This window comes from Oryx dammah, unplaced genomic scaffold, assembly GCF_014754425.2.
Source record: "Oryx dammah isolate SB20612 unplaced genomic scaffold, SCBI_Odam_1.1 HiC_scaffold_2, whole genome shotgun sequence".
NCBI lineage: Eukaryota > Metazoa > Chordata > Mammalia > Artiodactyla > Bovidae > Oryx > Oryx dammah.
Window position 1 is genome coordinate 58,794,425 of NW_024070186.1, and position 18,012 is coordinate 58,812,436.

General features: G+C 37.7%; 1 protein-coding gene across 11 annotated transcripts in view; it reads right to left on the reverse strand.

The window, feature by feature from the left end:
* Window positions 1-4,969: 4,969 nt before the first annotated feature.
* The window catches only part of MECOM (MDS1 and EVI1 complex locus), a 631,434-nt gene continuing 618,391 nt past the window's right edge, over window positions 4,970-18,012 (reverse strand). For 8 of the 11 annotated variants that reach the window (XM_040248446.1, XM_040248514.1, XM_040248456.1 and 5 more), the window contains 4 exons: window positions 16,231-16,375; window positions 12,058-12,294; window positions 11,045-11,228; window positions 4,980-6,516 (listed from right to left, as the gene is read on the reverse strand). In XM_040248446.1, coding sequence (XP_040104380.1) covers window positions 6,382-6,516; window positions 11,045-11,228; window positions 12,058-12,294; window positions 16,231-16,375 — 701 coding nt within the window. In that variant the 3' untranslated portion in view covers window positions 4,980-6,381. Of the gene's footprint in view, window positions 6,517-11,044; window positions 11,229-12,057; window positions 12,295-16,230; window positions 16,376-18,012 lie in introns of all 11 variants that reach the window. The other 3 variants (XM_040248428.1, XM_040248506.1, XM_040248478.1) reach the window with 3 other exon arrangements.

An 18,012-nucleotide genomic window follows, 5' to 3' on the forward strand; every position in this document is an offset into this window, starting at 1 on the left:
CAAAATTGAAATTTTATACTCATTAAACAACAGATCCCCATTCCTCCAAGTTTCCAGCCACTGGCAACCACTATTCTAGTTTTAGCTCTATGAATTTGACTAATTCCAGGTAACTCGTATGAGTGGAATCACAGTATTAGTCTTCTTGTGACTAGCTTATTTCACTTAATATAATGTCCTCAAAGTTTAACCAATGTTGTAGCATGTATCAAAATTTTTCTTTCTTTTTAAGTCTAATATTCTATTGTTTGTGGATGCATGGTCAGTTGCTCAGTCCTGTCCAACTCTTTGCATCCCCATGGATTGTAGTTTGCTAAGCTCCTCTGTCCATGGGATTTTCCAGGCAAGAATACTGGAGTGGGTTGCCATTTCCTCCATATCCATGGTCTGCACACTACATGTGTTTTTTGTCTAACTCATTCATTGATGGACACCTGAGTTTCTTCTACTTCTAGGCTATTGTGAATAATGCTGCTATTAACATGAATGGACAATATCTCTTTGATATTCTGCTTTCCTTTTGGATGTATACCCAGAAATGGAATTGCTAGATCATATGGTAGTTCTCCTTTTAATATTTTTTAAAAATTGCCATACCATTTTCCATAGTAGCTGCACCATTTCACATTCCCAGCAACAGTGCACAAAGTTTCCCATTTCTCCACTCTTGCCAACACTTTTTATTTTCTGGATTATTTTAATCATTTTCTAAATGTTGCACCAAGGAGAGTCTCTTGTATTAATAAAAGAGTTATGCAGACTATAATGAACAATTAGATACTAACCAAAGTCTCCCATCACTTCATGGGAAATAGATGGGGAAACAGTGGAAACAGTGTCAGACTTTATTTTGGGGGCTCCAAAATCACTGCAGATGGTGACTGCAGCCATGAAATTAAAAGACACTTACTCCTTGGAAGGAGAGTTATGACTAACCTAGAAAGTATATTTAAAAGCAGAGACATTACATTGCCAGCAAAGGTCCATCTAGTCAAGGCTATGGTTTTTCCAGTGGTCATGTATGGATGTGAGAGTTGGACTATGAAGAAAGCTGAGCACCGAAGAATTGATGCTTTTGAACTGTGGTGTTGGAGAAGACTCTTGAGAGTCCCTTGGACTGCAAGGAGATCCAACCAGTCCATTCTAAAGGAGATCAGCCCTGGGTGTTCTTTGGAAGGAATGATGCTAAAGCTGAAACTGGGTGTTCTTTGGAAGGAATGATGCTAAAGCTGAAATTCCAGTACTCTGGCCACTTCACGCGAGTTGACTCATTGGAAAAGACTCTGATGCTGGGAAGGATTGGGGGCAGGATGAAAAGGGGACAACAGAGGATGAGATGGCTGGATGGCATCACTGAGTCGATGGATGTGAGTTTGAGTGAACTCCGGGAGTTGGTGATAGACGGGGAGGCCTAGCATGCTGTGGTTCATGGGATCGCAAAGAGTCGGACATGACTGAGCGACTGAACTGAACTGAACTGAACTGAAAGTCTCTTGAGAGAAGAGCTGATTGGCTCTCTAAACTCTCTTTGGGTCTTCTGGACCCAGACTAGTTGTTGTTGTTGTTGTTGTTGTTTTCAATCATCCCACTTCTCCCCATAATTCTTCCATTAATAATTCTTTGAACTTGGAGAACATGAAATAAGTACACTCTCAACTCTACTTGCCTTCACTTTTGCATCTCTCACAATGAGTCTGCTAACTATTTTAGAAAGGGCTTAACTCATGTCATGTTAATAATTTCAAATGTAAGTTTGGAGTAAATTTTTGTTTGAAAAGGGATAAGGAAGACATTCAAGATACCTGTTAAAAATATGCAAACAAAATGACTCAAACCTTCCTCCTATTAATGAAGTATTTAGGATCTTTTAAGAGGACACTGTTATGGTTCTGACTTGAAATAATCTAATTAGCAAAAGCCGGGGAACCACTGTTTAGCGCTTCCCTTTCAAACTCTTCACAGTCAAGACTCAGATGCCTAAATGTCTCTGGGGCATATTTGAATCTCCAACAACCTTACTCTCTTGGTTTGGAGACATAGCCTTGTTAAACCCGTGCCTCTCTTGGCACATAGCCTTGGTTTGGAACAGACCTTTTTGGACTTCTTCAGTTGCTCCTGAACCAGGAGGTCTGAGATTCTTGACTAAGTGCAGGCTAAGGAGCCTGGCCCCTATGGATTCTCAGCCAGCCAGTTCCCAGCAGGGTGGAATAGGCTCTAAGACTCTCTAAGCTCCAGTTTCCTCGTCTGTGAAACAGGAATAATACTTCCTGCATGAAGGCCTGCTGCAATGATTAATGGAGCTAATGGATGGACACATTCCTGGCGTGACACTGGCCTAACAGTCAGTTTTAAAAATGAATAGCTCATGTTATTTATTCTGTATAAAAAATAATGATTGGTTGATGGTCATTATCTGAAAATAAAAGCATGTGCGTGCTTATTCTTTGAATGTGTTTTCTTAACTGTCCTTGAATTTTTGGAGAGCACACAGCAATTAGACCGGATGGCTCATGTTCTCAAAGGGCTGAGTTTTCTTTATTTTTCAAAGCTACATATTTATTCAAGAAACGTGATAAGGAGTTTAGGATTAACAGATATACACTACTATATATAAAATAGCTAACCAACAAGGACCTATTGTATAGCACAGAAAAGTATACTCAATATTTTGTAATAACCTGAATGGGGAAAGAACCTGGAAAGGAACATGTATATACATATGATGTATGACAAAACCAATACAATATTGTAATTAGCCTCCAATTAAAATAAATAAATTTAAATTAAAAAAAAAATAAAATAAAAACTAAAAAAAAAAAAAAAGAAATATATATGCGCTTCCTTAGTGGTTCAATGGTTAAAGAATATGCCTGCCAATGCAGGAGATGTGGGTTCCATCCCTGAGTCAGGAAGTTGCCCTGGAGAAGGAAATGGCAACCCACTCCAGTAATTTAGCTGGGAAATCCCATGGACAGAGAAGTCTGGCAGGTTATACTTCATGGGGTCACAAGAGTTGGACGTGACTTAGAGTATAAACAACAATACACACACACACACACACACACACACACACATATAACTGAATCACTTTGCTATACACTTGAAACTAACACAACATTGCAAATCAACTATATTTCAATAGTTTTTCCAAAAAAGGTCCATATCCACTTTTGTATACTCTAGATTTGTTATATTCTAAAAACTTTTTCTTAACACAGTGTTTGTATATGTGTATAAACACACACACAGATGCACATTCTATTCTCTTAACTACCACCACAAAAATTATGAAGCGCCTGCATGTGTTCAACTTTTCCCAAATATTTCTAAAAATATATTTTGATTTTCAGCATCCAGAGAAACCTAGTACAGTAGCAGGAGAAGCAGGTATTATTACCCTGGTTTTACAGATGAGATTTTGAAAGGTATATAACTTGCTTAAGACCTCAAAGCCACCAAAGGAATAGAACCGGAACTCAAACTCAGGTCTTCACCTTCCAAATCCAACCTTGTCTCCACCACATCTCATGGTCTCCCCACAGGGCCATGTGGTGCAAGACAGCTGGCAAGATGAATGTAAAAGAAAGCAGAAATGTGAGGCTTGAAAACCTCTTTGGAATTTGGAGGGGGCTAAGCATTAGCAAACAACTGAAATGTCATGCTCAGAATCTAACAAGAATTCAGTAGTGTTGAGAATATTCAAACAACTTCAGAACTTATAGGTTTTTTTCTTTAAAACAAAGGGAAATGGATAACACATTCCCAGTCTCCATTTTCTTGAATGTGTTGTTCTTATGTCTCAAACACTAGATTCTTCTTCTCTTTCTGTGTAGACCAGTTTAGAGTTTTAGTATATTTTCTGAATATTTTCTGTGCCCACTTTCTATTTAAAAAGCAATATTTATCCCCTCCCCCCCCCCGTATTTAATTCTTATACTACTGACATTTAGAAAGGATGTAGGAAGTTTCTCCATATCTGGCAATTTGGCTAAGAATGAATAAATAAACAAACAGGGAAATTAGTCTGGATCTACTTCTATCTGTCATACTTGTTTAATCTGCAGAATTTGTTAAAACCTCTACAGCTGGCCTGGTTGAAAAGCCACATTCTCAAACAACTGGCATAATATTTAAGGTTCAAAGAATATTCATAGTGGCTCCTCCACTAGAGAATTTATAATATGGAAATACCACTCATCACGATTCAAACCTGTGCATACATATATGAACACATAGAAACAATTACCCCAATTAATTACAATTTTAATGAACATTAAAATAGCATTGCTTACACTAGTGAAAAGCAGAAAGCATAAATTTTCAACAGAAGTGAAATGGTTAAAGAAATCATAGGAGGTCAAACCCATGGAAAATGGAGAAACTGCTAAGTGATTATTTTGAAGAATTTGTAGCAATATGCAGTGAATTTTTTGGTGGGGGTAAAGAAAGAAAACTCAAAATCATATCTACCCTCTGATTCTAATCATGAAAAAAATTATATTTTGCATGTGAAAAAGACTTAAAATGATCATAGAAAATTTAAAAGGTCCCCATCCTCCTGTGAATCAGTTAACAGAATTTGGGTTATTAAAAACAAAAATAAGCACAGAACACCTTTTGGCATGTACTACGTAAAATAAAGAAGAAAAAAAAAAAACTAGGTTGCTCTGTTCTAACTAAAATGGGTGCTGCAGATGTGGGGTGATCCTAAGGACCCTGTACTATTGCACCTGAGCCCTGACTTTGCACCACATGGAGAAATTCCAGAGCAATGAATGGAAGAGAGTCCAATTCCCCATGGGCCAAGGGCTATCTTTCATGTCATCTCAAATGTCTATACACACATGCTCTACATTCCATGTATCTGTTAGGGCATCAAAGTCCCAGACGGCATATCTTTAAATCACTGGATCCCAAAGGGAAACGAAAATTGCATGAGAAGGGAAAATACAACACTGTGGGAAAAATAACCATTTTTGTAAGTCTTTATTTTTTAGTTGCTCCTCCCATAGTAATGCACTGAAAGGCATAACAGTTTATATTGTACAAAGCATTGGAAGAAAGTACCTCAACTCGCCGATTATTTCAAAATGAGATTACAAACAAAAAGAAAACAAATCTGGTTCCTCAATAAAGGGCAAAATAACTGAATACAGTCTGTTATTTACGTCTCTCTTTTAACATAAGGTCTGGAACACTTCATTTTACAAATAGGATTAACATGAACATAACATCGCACAAGCTTGCAGACAACCAGCATAAAATATGGGGTACAGTTTTTAATCAGAAGAATCATGCTTTCATGAAAGAAATTATAATCGTTTATACAATTGAATCAATTTCAGTATTACAAAAACTAAGTTGCATCTATTCGTATTTAGCTCATTAAGAAGGAAAACAAAACAACAAAAAAAAGGAATGTTAAGAAAAGCCAGACACCATTTGGCACTCCCATACACAGGTCGAGTCACCTTGGTCCTTGCAATTCAAAACGGGGTGTGCCTCGGACGTCAGAAAGTAGTGGCTGAATGGAACAGTGCTATTTTAATCAACAAACAATAGTTTGCCAACAAATAAATACATGATACACGCAACACACACAAAAAATTAAACATTAAAAAACAGTGACATGATTGTCTAAAATTAAGATGTTATTACAAGGATTTGGCAAACCTTCTATTAGTGTAGTGGTACAGCGGTACTGGTGATGAACAGGTTACTTCACTGACTTAACCTCTCTGAGCATTTGAACATCCATAGTTTACAATATACACATACCCTTGTTCCCTAGTTTTAAACAATGTACTTAAAGAAGGCAAAAGTTAATGGGAAACTCCCTGTTATCAGTTTCTATAATAATCAAGTGTGCATTTCATTCAACTACTTCTGTCTTCAAAGGGTTAAATTACATAAAAACTTTAACAAAGCAAGAAAATTAAATCTGTAATTAAAAGCAACTGTTCCCAATCACGTGTCAGGTACAAAAAAAGAAGTCAGTTTCTATGGAGTGTTCATGCCGCCATCTCAACTGCTCCTCTCACCCACCCACTCCCAAGGGCAAGGTGAATGGGAAGACGCCTTCTGCCCAGCAAGGTTTTCATTTTTACTGAATCACTTTGAGTCGCATTGATCCTCCAGAAGTCAGCAGCTGCCTTGGCTGTGCAAAACAAAATATCGAGAATAAATAGTTTCCTTTTCTTTCTTTCTTTCTTTCTCTTTCTTTCTTTTCTTTTTTAATCATTCCGTTTAAGGTCCCCAGACTTTACAGGAGTGACCTTTCAGGTTTCTAAGGCATTCTGCTCAGCAGTCTTTTAAATAGTCCTATGTGAAAGAGCCATGCTACTGTTGGACTTGGTCCCACTCTGGTCAACCTTGAGAATGTCATACGTGGCTTATGGACTGGATGGCGCTGGATTCCGCTGCAGCCCTGGCCATACTATGCCACACGTGGGAAGAACTGTGGGATGAAGAATGCAGGGACTCCTTGTCGGACAATGACAACATCATAGCGTATGCCTGGGGTAGAAAGGAGAGAACTGGTAAATGGCATTTGAAAAATATCGCTTTTCATTTGAAGGCTCTCTTGGATGAATGTTAGGAAGAGATGGGATCCTGAGAAGGAGCATCCCTCATGGGTGTGTTGGGAAAAGTGAGGGACATTTCTTGTGTGTTACAATGGCATGGAGTTCCTGCTGGCCTTCAGTGCCTCAGGGCCACAAAAGTGACACAATCTGCAGAACAAAAAATTAATGATCCTACCTAGAATGACAATCATGCCTCCGTTAAGAAACAGGAGTCACCCCCTCCCCAGCCATAAATATAATAACCATTCTTCCACTGTTGATGTACATGTTTGACTCACCCAAAACATTAGTGAACGCTTACAACTGAAACAGAAAATACAAATAAGAGACAATTCTGCCTTGACAGCACTGTGGAAGCATCTAGAGGAAGCATGCCACAGACTACTTCTCTGGATGACTGAGAGCCCTGAAGGTGAAAAGACTTGCCCAGAGTCACTTAATTAGACACTGAAAGAAAGTGAAGTAGCTCAGCTGTGTCCGAATCTTTGCGACCCCATGGACTGTAGCCTACTGGACTCCTCTGTCCATGGGATTTTCCAGGCAATAGTACTGGAATGGATTGCCATTTCCTTCTCCAGGGGATCTTCTCGACCCAGGGATCAAACCCGGGTCTCCCACTTTGTAGACAGACACTGAACCGTCTGAGCCACCAGGGAAGTCATCAATAAAAGCTTATCTGCCCAAATCCAGTGTCCTCTCTCCACTTCCCCTCCAAGCTTGAAATATTCAATGCTGACACTCAAAGACCTTGAAAATCGAGGTAGATCAAGTAGGTTCTACCAAAAACTCAAACATATCACAAGACCCAACAAAGTTCTCACCCCTGGGCTCGAAGGTCTGCTAAACAGAAGATGTACAGGGGTGCTCTGTGAGGAAGTGCTCTCTCTTACCTATTATCATGTCAAATTCTAAATAACTGTTCAGAGAATCTCCCCATTTGCTGCCAAGTAAAATATTCAAATAAAATGTTTGGTCTTGACTTGGGAGTGAACTTTTCACTGTTGATTTGCTATTGTTGGTCTCATCCATCGCTAACTTGCTTGTCAAAATGCTGCTGAAGTGGAATCATTAAAGTCCTGCCAAAGACATTCCACTGTCGGTAAACAAAGACAAAATGCCTCTGTTGTGAAGCAGAATTTCATCTCTGGGAGTCATGCTGAGACATGTGGCCAGTCTGTGGTTTCTTCCGTAATCATGGCATACAGTTAGAAAATCTGCCCTCTCAGGCTGACTTTGATTTGCTGGGTCACCGCTCTAAATGTACACATTTGACTTTTCTGCATGCAATTTGCCTTTTGGACCTCCACAAAATCTCAGCAGACATTTAAAAAATATTTCTTAAGCATCTACTCTGTGCCAGGCACTGTGCTAGGTTCTAGGGAGGTAAGGATAAATAATAAAGAGTCCTTCTCCTTTGCAGGTTTAAAGTATGGGTGAAGTGAGCACTTAACTATTATTTCAATTATGTACTCACATTTACAGATCAAGATAAAAGATTAGTCTGACATGGTTTTAACAAAACTCATTCTGGTATTTAGAAAAAGAAAAGGGAGCAAAGTGAAAATTTTGAAATCCTAAGTTTTAATCCTGGCTTCTATCTTGCCTCTATTCAACTAGCTATGTGACCTTGGGCAAGTTGCTTAATCTTTCAAGGTTACTTCCTTCATATAAAATGTGGATAATAATAAGAACTTACTTCCAACGGTTGTGGAGGAACCACAAGCACTAACTTACATAAAGTGTTTAGCTTAGCGTGCCTGATGTAAATAATACCTGTTATCCTGAAACTATCCATGGCGAAGGGCATGGCAACCCACTCCAGTATTCTTGCCTGGATAATTCCATGGACAGAGGAGCCAGGCGGGCCACAGTCCATAAGGTCACACAGAATCGGACACGACTGAAGAGACATAGCACACACGCACGAATCCTGAAACTACAGGTATCACAGGCGGCACGAGTGGTAAAGAACCCACTTGCCATTGCAAGAGACAAAAGAGACACAGGTTTGATTCCTGAGTCGGGAAGATCCCCTGGAGAAGGGAATGGCAATTCTCCAGTATTCTTGCCTGGAGAATCCCGTGGACAGAAGAGCCTGGTGGGCTATAGTCCATAGGGTCGCAGAGAGTTGGACACGACTGAAGCTACTTAGTGTGCATGCATCCATGCCTCCTGAAACTACCTTTTTGTAGGATAGGTTTTTCAGGGAAAATTCCAGGCAGAGGGCAGCCACTGTTGTATTAGTCAACTATTTTGCGTTCAATCACTATAAAAATCACAGAGTAAATGTATGAGTTTTGAATAAAGCATCTGAATCTATTCAGATTCTAGACAGTGGTAAATATGGAATATCTGTCTTTTGGTAATCAAAGGAAATAAACATTTTCATGCACAAGGATCAGTGCTCAGCACAAAACTGACAGCAACAATGGAATGAAAGAATTAAGTCTCATGAAACAAAGTCAGTTTGCAAAAAGGCCTGACCATTTTCAAACTGATATAAATATATATACATATATATGACATTATAAAGTAACAATAAAAATACAAGTTAAAAATTGCAAAATTCTAGCATTTCTCATGAGGGTAATTGTTAGCCCAGTTGGGCAGGGACTTTATATATCAAAATGCTGGTACTGAAATATATAACTTCTAATACCTCTAGGTTCCCTGGACCCTTTGCTTTCTATCACTTGTGACAGTTTCAGGAATTTTCAGTATTGTGCCTTATAATTTGGGGTGGAATAATGAAAATAATTTTTTTCAAAAAAAAGAAAAGTTGGCTCCCCAGCTTCTCTGATCAATAAGGAAGGAAAAATGGGAAACTAAGAGTTAAATAAACAAAAAACATTAGCCACTTCTTATGGCTGTCTCCAAGTGAAAATGAGATGTCTAAACTGGCTGGACAGTTAGAAATTTAAAAATTCATTTTTATCACCATTGAATGATAGAGCAGGAAGGGATCTTAGACATCTTCTCCACTCACCTCACTTTACAGTAAGGAAACGGTACCCATAGTTGTGAAGTGATGTTCTCAAACCCACAGAAGTGCAGCTAGTCAGAGATGAGGCTGGCTGCTTTCACTTCAATTCAGAAAAAACATTTGTTTTGTCTGTTACCATACATGACATCTTATGACGTTTTACTGAATTTACTAATATTTTAAAATTGGTACTATACCAGTGGGATAATGTTTTTCCCACTTTAGTTGAGATATGACCACATTTGCTATTAAGATGGCCCAAAACATCTCCGCCAAATAGAAAATTTCCAAATATAGTCACACGGTTTGGTATGTAGGGGCACCTCCAAAATGAACTCAGGACAAACAATTAGACCAAAGTGACCAACAAATATGGTTATGACAGAAAGGTTTTTTTTCTTCTTTTTGTAAAAAGGACCTGAACAAACAAACTGGTTGAGGGCAGATGTCAAGCAGAAAGGACTGATTCCCTTTTTTGTGGAAGAAGAACTGAGGCTTTTTTCAATGATATTTATAGATCCTTAGATGGATTTATTTTGGTTACCATAGTGGTGATAGATTACTGTAAACCCCATCGAACTTGGGTACCATTCATTCATTCATTTAAAACTGATAGGGTTAATTTCCAGGTTTGCCATTAAGTTGCTATAGACTTTTGGCAATTCATTTCAACTCTGACCCTCCTAAATTTAGTTTATTTCTAAATTCTATCATTAGTTGATTTGTATATTAACTGTGTATGGTGGTTTAGTCACTAATTCATGTCCAAGTCTTGCAAACCCATGGACTATAGCCTTCCAGGCTCCTCTGTCCATGGGATTCTCCAGGCAAGAATACTGGAGTGAGTTGCCATTTCCTTCTCCAGGGTATCCACCCAACCCAGGAATCAAATCTGGGTCTCCTGCATTGCAGGCAGATTCTTTACCAACTGAGCTACAAGGGAAGCTAGTAACTATGTACAGTGAGAAAAAAGAACAGGGGATAGAAGTCACTTTCCAAAAATATCAAAATATAATTAGGTTGACAAAAATTATAGACATAAAGCAATTAGAAAATAATTCTGAAGTAATATACAAAGGAAGTGAAATTGTTAGTCGCTAGGTTGTGTTCAACTCTTTGCAACCCCATGTACTGTCCATGGAATCCTCCAGGCAAGAATACTGGTGTGGGTTGCCATTTCCTACTCCAAATAGGTGCAATCAAATGTTTATGGACCATCTCTACAAAAGTAAGCTGATTGCAAAGGAACGGTTGGATTATTGGAAGTCAGGGTTTGTCACAGAAATTTCTGTGCAGAATCCAGTCATATTAGTTGCTGTAGTGGTTGACTATTTTGGATTCAATCATAGGCAGAGATAGGAACCTTTTGAGTAAAGCATCTGAACCTGCTCAGATTCTAGAACATTGCAAAGAGTATCTGCCTTTGGCGTCAAAGGCACAATGTCGCCAGGAGGCTATACGGCAGGAAAGCATGTACCTGTGACTTGGACTTTCTGTGTAACGGCTGTTTAAGTTCCTCTGGCACATGGGAAGCACTGAAAGAAGACACCTCAGCTTCTGTGTATTGATTATCTTCCATTTTCCTCATTTTGAGGCTATCTGTGAAGTGCCTTATATGATCTAGAGCAGAAAGTCCAGTTTTATATTCTTCCTCTTTATACCTAAAATGAACCAATGGGAAAGCACAGAGGGTTTTTTTTTCTTCTTTTTCAGTTTGATATCCAACCAAATCACTTTTCATTTGATTCCATACACTTGTCAAACGTCATAGTATATTTGCAGCAGAAAGTAGCCTCCATCGATTCTTGGATTCTTCTAAAAACTTACAAATATTCTATCTTATACATATATTTCTTTTAAGATTTTTAATGACGAAAGCAAGAATATATTTGAGATTAAGAATTAAAGTCAATGACATGTGAAGTCAGCAATGCAGTGGAGACAGAATTCGTACATTTACAATTTTCATTTAAAATAAAGCCAGTTATGATGATATTCAGTTGGTACCAATTATCCATATGAAAATATAATAGTCCAGTCAATTTAATTATTGGGCTAATGTTTTCCTTTTAAACATCTGTCATCTATATAGATTCCATATACAGCAAATAAAGTGATATTTCTCTCAATAATATTTGAATAACACATGACAAACTGAATAAATTAGATAATGCCAAAAGCTCTATTTTTCTTTGAGTTTTATAGGTAGAGTCTAAACAAGTGATTGTGTACTTGTTTACCCTTTCATTTACCCTTCCTTCCTCAGATTAATCAGAGTTCCACATCGATCGATGTATTTATATGCTGCGGATTATGTTCATGGCCACTTGTTTCCGTCTTTTTAAAATTAATCCACTGCGTATGCCTTGCTAATTCAAGCAGCTTTTATGATTCATGCTCACAAATTGCTTATCCCCTGGAACAGCATGCTTATGGAAGAACAGAGCAGCGGGAATCATAACCCTATGTGGGTCCACCCTTGCTTCTCACCTCATTGGGGATGCTTTACAGCTCATTTCCAGGGTGCTGGTGTCTTCATAGTCATCCTCGGGGTTTCCTTCATGTAAGTTACTCGTCCCTGGTTCCTTTCCCATTTTCCCAGTAATGTCATTGTCTTCATCCTCCTCATCTAACAACACCTCGTCTTCTACTTCTTCATCATCCAGTAAGTCTGAATTTTGATTGGTCACCAAAGCCTTTTCATCTTTAAAGTGACTGCCATTCATTCTTTCAAAAGCATAAAAAAGAAGCAGGTTCAATTACTGGTGTCATTTCAAAACATGCAGTTAGCTCTATTATTAACATTATGCCTTTCTAGCAATAATTTAGGTTTTCCACATTTCTAGAGTAAATTTTTATCATTTACGCTCTATGGCAACCATGGGAAAATAATGTAACCTCACAAATGGCAAAATGAAAAACATAATTGTGTGATTATTCAGATTATAAATGGAACCTCTGGCAGAACTGGGAAAACAATCTTAGTCTCCTATTTCTTATCAGGCCTTTGCTTGATAAATGATATTGTTATATATGATATAAAAAGCACACACAGGTTTTTCTCTACATAAAGTTACCTAATTACCATATAAGTATGCACCATTTAAGAGAACAGATTTCTGGAAAACTCATACCCATAAGCAATACTGCCAAAGCTTCAACATGCATGCTTCAAGAGAATCTAAGAGTTCAAAGAAAGTGTTAGAGTAGCTGCCAAGGACCAACCAGTATTTGCTCTTTCTAGGTGACCCTGGTGGTGTACGGCACTTAAACACTCTCCTGAGACTTGGAAGTGATTGAGAACTCATTTATTTGTACTTTGTTCAAATTATCCGCGATAGTCTGAATGTAAAAAGATTCCTTGTTTCCCAGGATAACACTGGGGTGGGAAATGATATAAAAATGTCATTGTACAAATATCTTTTGAAGTTTATATGTGTAATATAATGATGCAAAAGAAGCCTATTATATTTAAAACATCATTTGTAGTATTTTAGTAGTGGCAAGGATTGCAATATGTAATTCGAAAGTTTAATTATAAAACATGTTTAATAACATAGAAGTCCCCATTTAATATATCTGAGAATGTTTATGAAATGAGGATAAGCTTTTCAGGCTTTAAAGGAAACATTAAAATATGTGTAAGCTAAATTTCTTTCATTGCAAGATTAAGATGAAACTGTTAGAAAATAATTATGAATGTTTTGAATCTCTCCTAACTTCCTCCTTTCAAAGATATATGATCAGAGAGGTTAAGGCACTTGCCCAAGTACAGAAAGCTTGTTAGAAATTAAACAGTCGTAGGTGTTTAGGTGGGTTTCCCATGTGGTGCTAGAGGTAAAGAACCTGCCTGCCAATACAGGAGACTCAAGAGATGTGGGTTCGATCCCTGGACCAGGAAGATCCCCTGGAAAAGGAAATGGCAACTCACTCCAGTATTCTTGCCTGGAGAATCCCATGCTGAGACACAGGAGGCTGACAGGCTACATACAGTCCATGGGGTTGCAAAGAGTCAGACATAACTGAGGCGACTTAGCATACACGCTGGCACCCGGTAGTCCTACCTATTTACTAACTCAGAAAACTTGCTGAGGCTGCGAAATTATTGTTACAGTCATGTACAATTTTCACAATGTAACTATTTTTCAGGTTATGGAAAATCAGATACCAGCAATAGACCCCCATCAATTTCCCACATTAAAAAAAATGAGTATAATTTTATATTTAGATTTCCCAGAACAAAAAAAAAATACATAAATTAAACAATCCTGGGTGTGACAGAGGCACATAGTAAAAATTCATTTGACCAGAAAAAGTCATATCATCATTAAGTTTTTTTTATACAATCCATCACTTAACCTCTTTTATCAAAGAATGATGAAAACATGTTTTGCACAGACATAAATTATTAGTTTCCAGTTACACTGCCAACTTGCTGGCCTGAATGGCTCGAAATTGTTATTTTAAAATAAATGAAAGAAAAAGTAAAAGAACAAAAGAGTGCATGGATGAAGACCAAACGTAACAAAGCCAATGTGATTAAGAAAACCGATTTGTTAATTTTGCCTTCAAATGTGGCAATTTATAGAAGATAAATTATTCATCAAAAGTAGTCTGATAGGAGTTGAGGGGAGAAAAGTTAGATGACTCAGTCTTCTTACTTCTATGCTGTTTAGACATGTTGAAGCCAGATGTTGCAGCTTTATGGTTCACAAATTTCCAACTAAGGGTTTGAAATCTGAATAGGTGTCTCAGAACACAAATGGTGCTTTTTGTTCGATATTTCTTATTTGTATCATGTAACCATCATTATTAAAATATAAGATCATGACTGTCTTTCTTACTTGTCCTTAGTACTTTGTGCTTCTGAGTATCTGCCTCACCTCTGCCTTTCTATCTCTCCCTCTCTTTCTCTCTCTCTCTCTCTCTCTCACACACACACACACACACACGTGTACACATGGGCAAGCAGAGGGAGAGATACACCCAACAGCACAAAGTTTAGTTTTGTCAGGCTTCTCAGAAGCTCGAAGAGTCATACAATAGCAGATATTCTCTCCTCATTCCCTTAGAGACACTTTTATACAAGCCAAAGAACAGAAGTGATCATATATTTTTATATAATCTTGGAAAATAATGCTTATTTAATACTGCCTTAATGGAAAACTACCTGAAACAATTAACTCTGACTTTTAATAGCATCAAAAACGGAGAACAATAACAACATTTGTGTGATAAAAAGTAATGGAACTTTCATTAACTAATTTCATGTTACATTAAAATTTACAGTGCAGCATCCTAATTTAATAGGCCATTGGATAGTTATATTTAGAATAACACAGTTCTCAATGCCAGATATTTATAACTTATAGGTAAGAAAAATTAAATCCAGTAGTTTGGGTAAAATAATGTTTCCTTTATATCACATAAAACATAAAATGCTAGATTGTTGGGCTGTTAGTTACTCAGTAGTGTCCGACTCTTTGCAACCCATGAACTGCAGCCTGCCAAGCTCCTCTGTCCACAGGATTTCCCAGGCAAAAATACGGGAGTCGGTAACCATTTTCTTCTCCAGGGGATCTTCCTGACCCAGGGATGGAATCCGCATCTCCTGCATTGCAGGCAGATTCTTTACTGCTGAGCCACCAGAGAAGCCCTATTTCTGTATCAATTAAGCCATATATGCTTAATGTTGAGAATGACAAGAGGAATCCAGCACACCAGGTCACTAAAAACAAGTGTAATTATACCCACCGAAACAAACATGCTGGAATTAAATAAGGATGCACTTCAAAGCATATAAAGAAGTAATAGAATCTTATTAAGTCACAAATGGTTTCAAAAAAGATATTTGGATGACAATAAGTATTTTAGATATAAATATCTATAGATACATACAGTCATATAATGTTAACATATATAGATACATATAGTCATATAATATATATAGTCATACATTATATGTATGGGGCTTCCCTGGTGGCTCAGAGAGTAAAGAATCTGTCTGCAGTGCAGGAGATCCAGGTTTAATCCCTGGGTTGGGAAGATCCTCTAGAGAGGGGAATGACAACCCACTCCAGTATTCTTGCCTGAAGAATCCCATCCATGGACAAAGGAGCTTGGCAGTCCATGGGCATGGTTGCAAAGAGGTAGACATGGCTGAACAACTAACACTCTCACTGTATGTATACATTATACATAATACGATACATAATAGTAACCAGCATTAGTCAGTGATTCAACTGAACCCCTGTGTGGCTTTCCCTTCTAATTGCCAAGGTTTGATAAAATATTCTAATTAGCTATAAAGAGAGGCAGAATAGAATGGTGCTAAAATCGTGGGCTATAGAATCAGATAGCCCAGGTTAAATCTCGTTTATTGCTTATGTGACATTTAGCAAGTTATTTAACCTTCAATGTCGCCATTCCTTCAGTGATAAAATTACATAATTACAGTCCCTATCTCATAGGGTTATTAGGGTAATTAAGTTTATTGATACACATAAAGTGCTTAGAAGAACATTTGGTATTTAATCTGTACTAAATAAACACCAACCATTGGTGGCAGGAGTAAAGCAGTGTCAGAAAAATGAGCACTGAAATGTATTTCAAAACATTCACTACTGAAATCATTGACTTTGAAAAGGGAAAGACCAGCTTTACCTCTCTTCGGTGTTCCTGGGGGACTGGCTGCCATGGTTGCTATTCCCGATGAAATTTCGAATTTCTGTGAAGTAAGCGTCTTCCTTGTCATCGAGGATTGCACCTGTGCTTTCCAGTTCAGAATGAGGCGATGATGTTGCCGTACCTAAGGGGAGAGAAAGTCTTTTGTGAAAAAGACTATTATTTAGAGTGCGACTTATTTGAAATCTCACACTTTCTTCATTCGATCAGTGTTGTTTCCTAAAACAGGCTTTTTCAAGTATTAATAATGAAAACTTTAGGAGGTCAAGGTCTTCCCAATTTTACCACAGTATCTGTGCCAATGAATAATGGGGACTACTGTGAACCACTGAAATCATGAAGTACAATCTCCCCAAAGATGCTCTTTCTCCCACCAGCTTCCTCCTACTCCCACTGTGATATAGGAACGTTTTTATTTGTAGAACGAGAGTACAGAGTGAGACAAATTATAGAAAAGTCTTAAAAACATTCTGCCAGGAAAAAACTGTATACCCAGTCCTGGTGGCAGTTAATATGTATTTATTGCCCCTGTGCTAATGTATGTTATCAAATAAAGCCTGAACACATGCTGAAAATATGGTATTCTGCTTTGTTGAGCTAAGCTGTGGGCAGATCCAGAACACACCAGTCTTGAGACAGTATTACGAAGACAATATTGGGTCTGTGGATTATAGAAGCTTCTTCAGTTTCCTTACCTATAAAATTAGAATCAAAATAGCTGTATCAAAAGATTGCCTAAAATTTCCATACATGTACAAATTATAAACTCTTTATAATATGTGGTCAAACTTGATACTAATATTTGCTTTGTTTGTTTATCTTGCCCAAAGAATATCTGTGGCTTGATAGTTCATCACAATAGTCTAGATGCCAAACACAAGTGGTTAGAATACCCTTCAGCTTCATGAAGTTATAATCTGGGCCAACAAATAAGTATTCAATTTTGACACATTATACCTTTTAAATTATTTATTTATTTTCTGAAATAATTTTGACTAGAAAAATTATAGTGATATACCATAAGGGTGTATGCAGAAAATGTTGTCACTTTTCAGTACTAAATTAGACTCTTGTCTCTAAAATCCCATATTTTTAAACCATGATCATTGGAGTTTTGGCTTTAAGGGAAACAAAGAGTACATAGTTCATTCAAAAATCATAAGCAATGTGCCTTTACACTAGAGGAAGGATTAATAATAAAATAATTTCCTTAAGGAAAGACTACTTTGTATCAACCCAACTTTTCTCTGTTCTTAAAATCTCTTCAGGGATTCCATGCATGCACCTTCCCCTCACTGCCAAGTCATTCCCTTAATTCTCTAGAAACAATTACAGCTACATAGATTGGCATCACACACACATGCCAGCTGGTCAATGTTATCTAAGTATTAGAAGCCAAGGGCTTCCCAGGTGGCACAGTGGTAAAGAATCTGCCTGCCAATGCAGGAGACGCAACAGATGCAAATTCAATCTCTGAATCAGGAAGATCCCCTGGAGTAGGAAATGGCAACCTGCTCCAGTATTCTTGCCTGGAAAATTTCATGGACAGAGGAGAGTTGTGGGCTACAGTCCATGGGGTCACAAATAGTTGGACACAACTGAGCCACTGAGTACACACACACACACACACATTAGAAGTCAAAGGCAAGAAAACCACCATGTCTTCTGCTAACAATGCATTAGTAGGCCTGGGTTAAAGGAAGGCTAGTTTTTTGCCATTTTAAACTTAATTTTGCATCAGAATTTGTGATCAAAAATCAC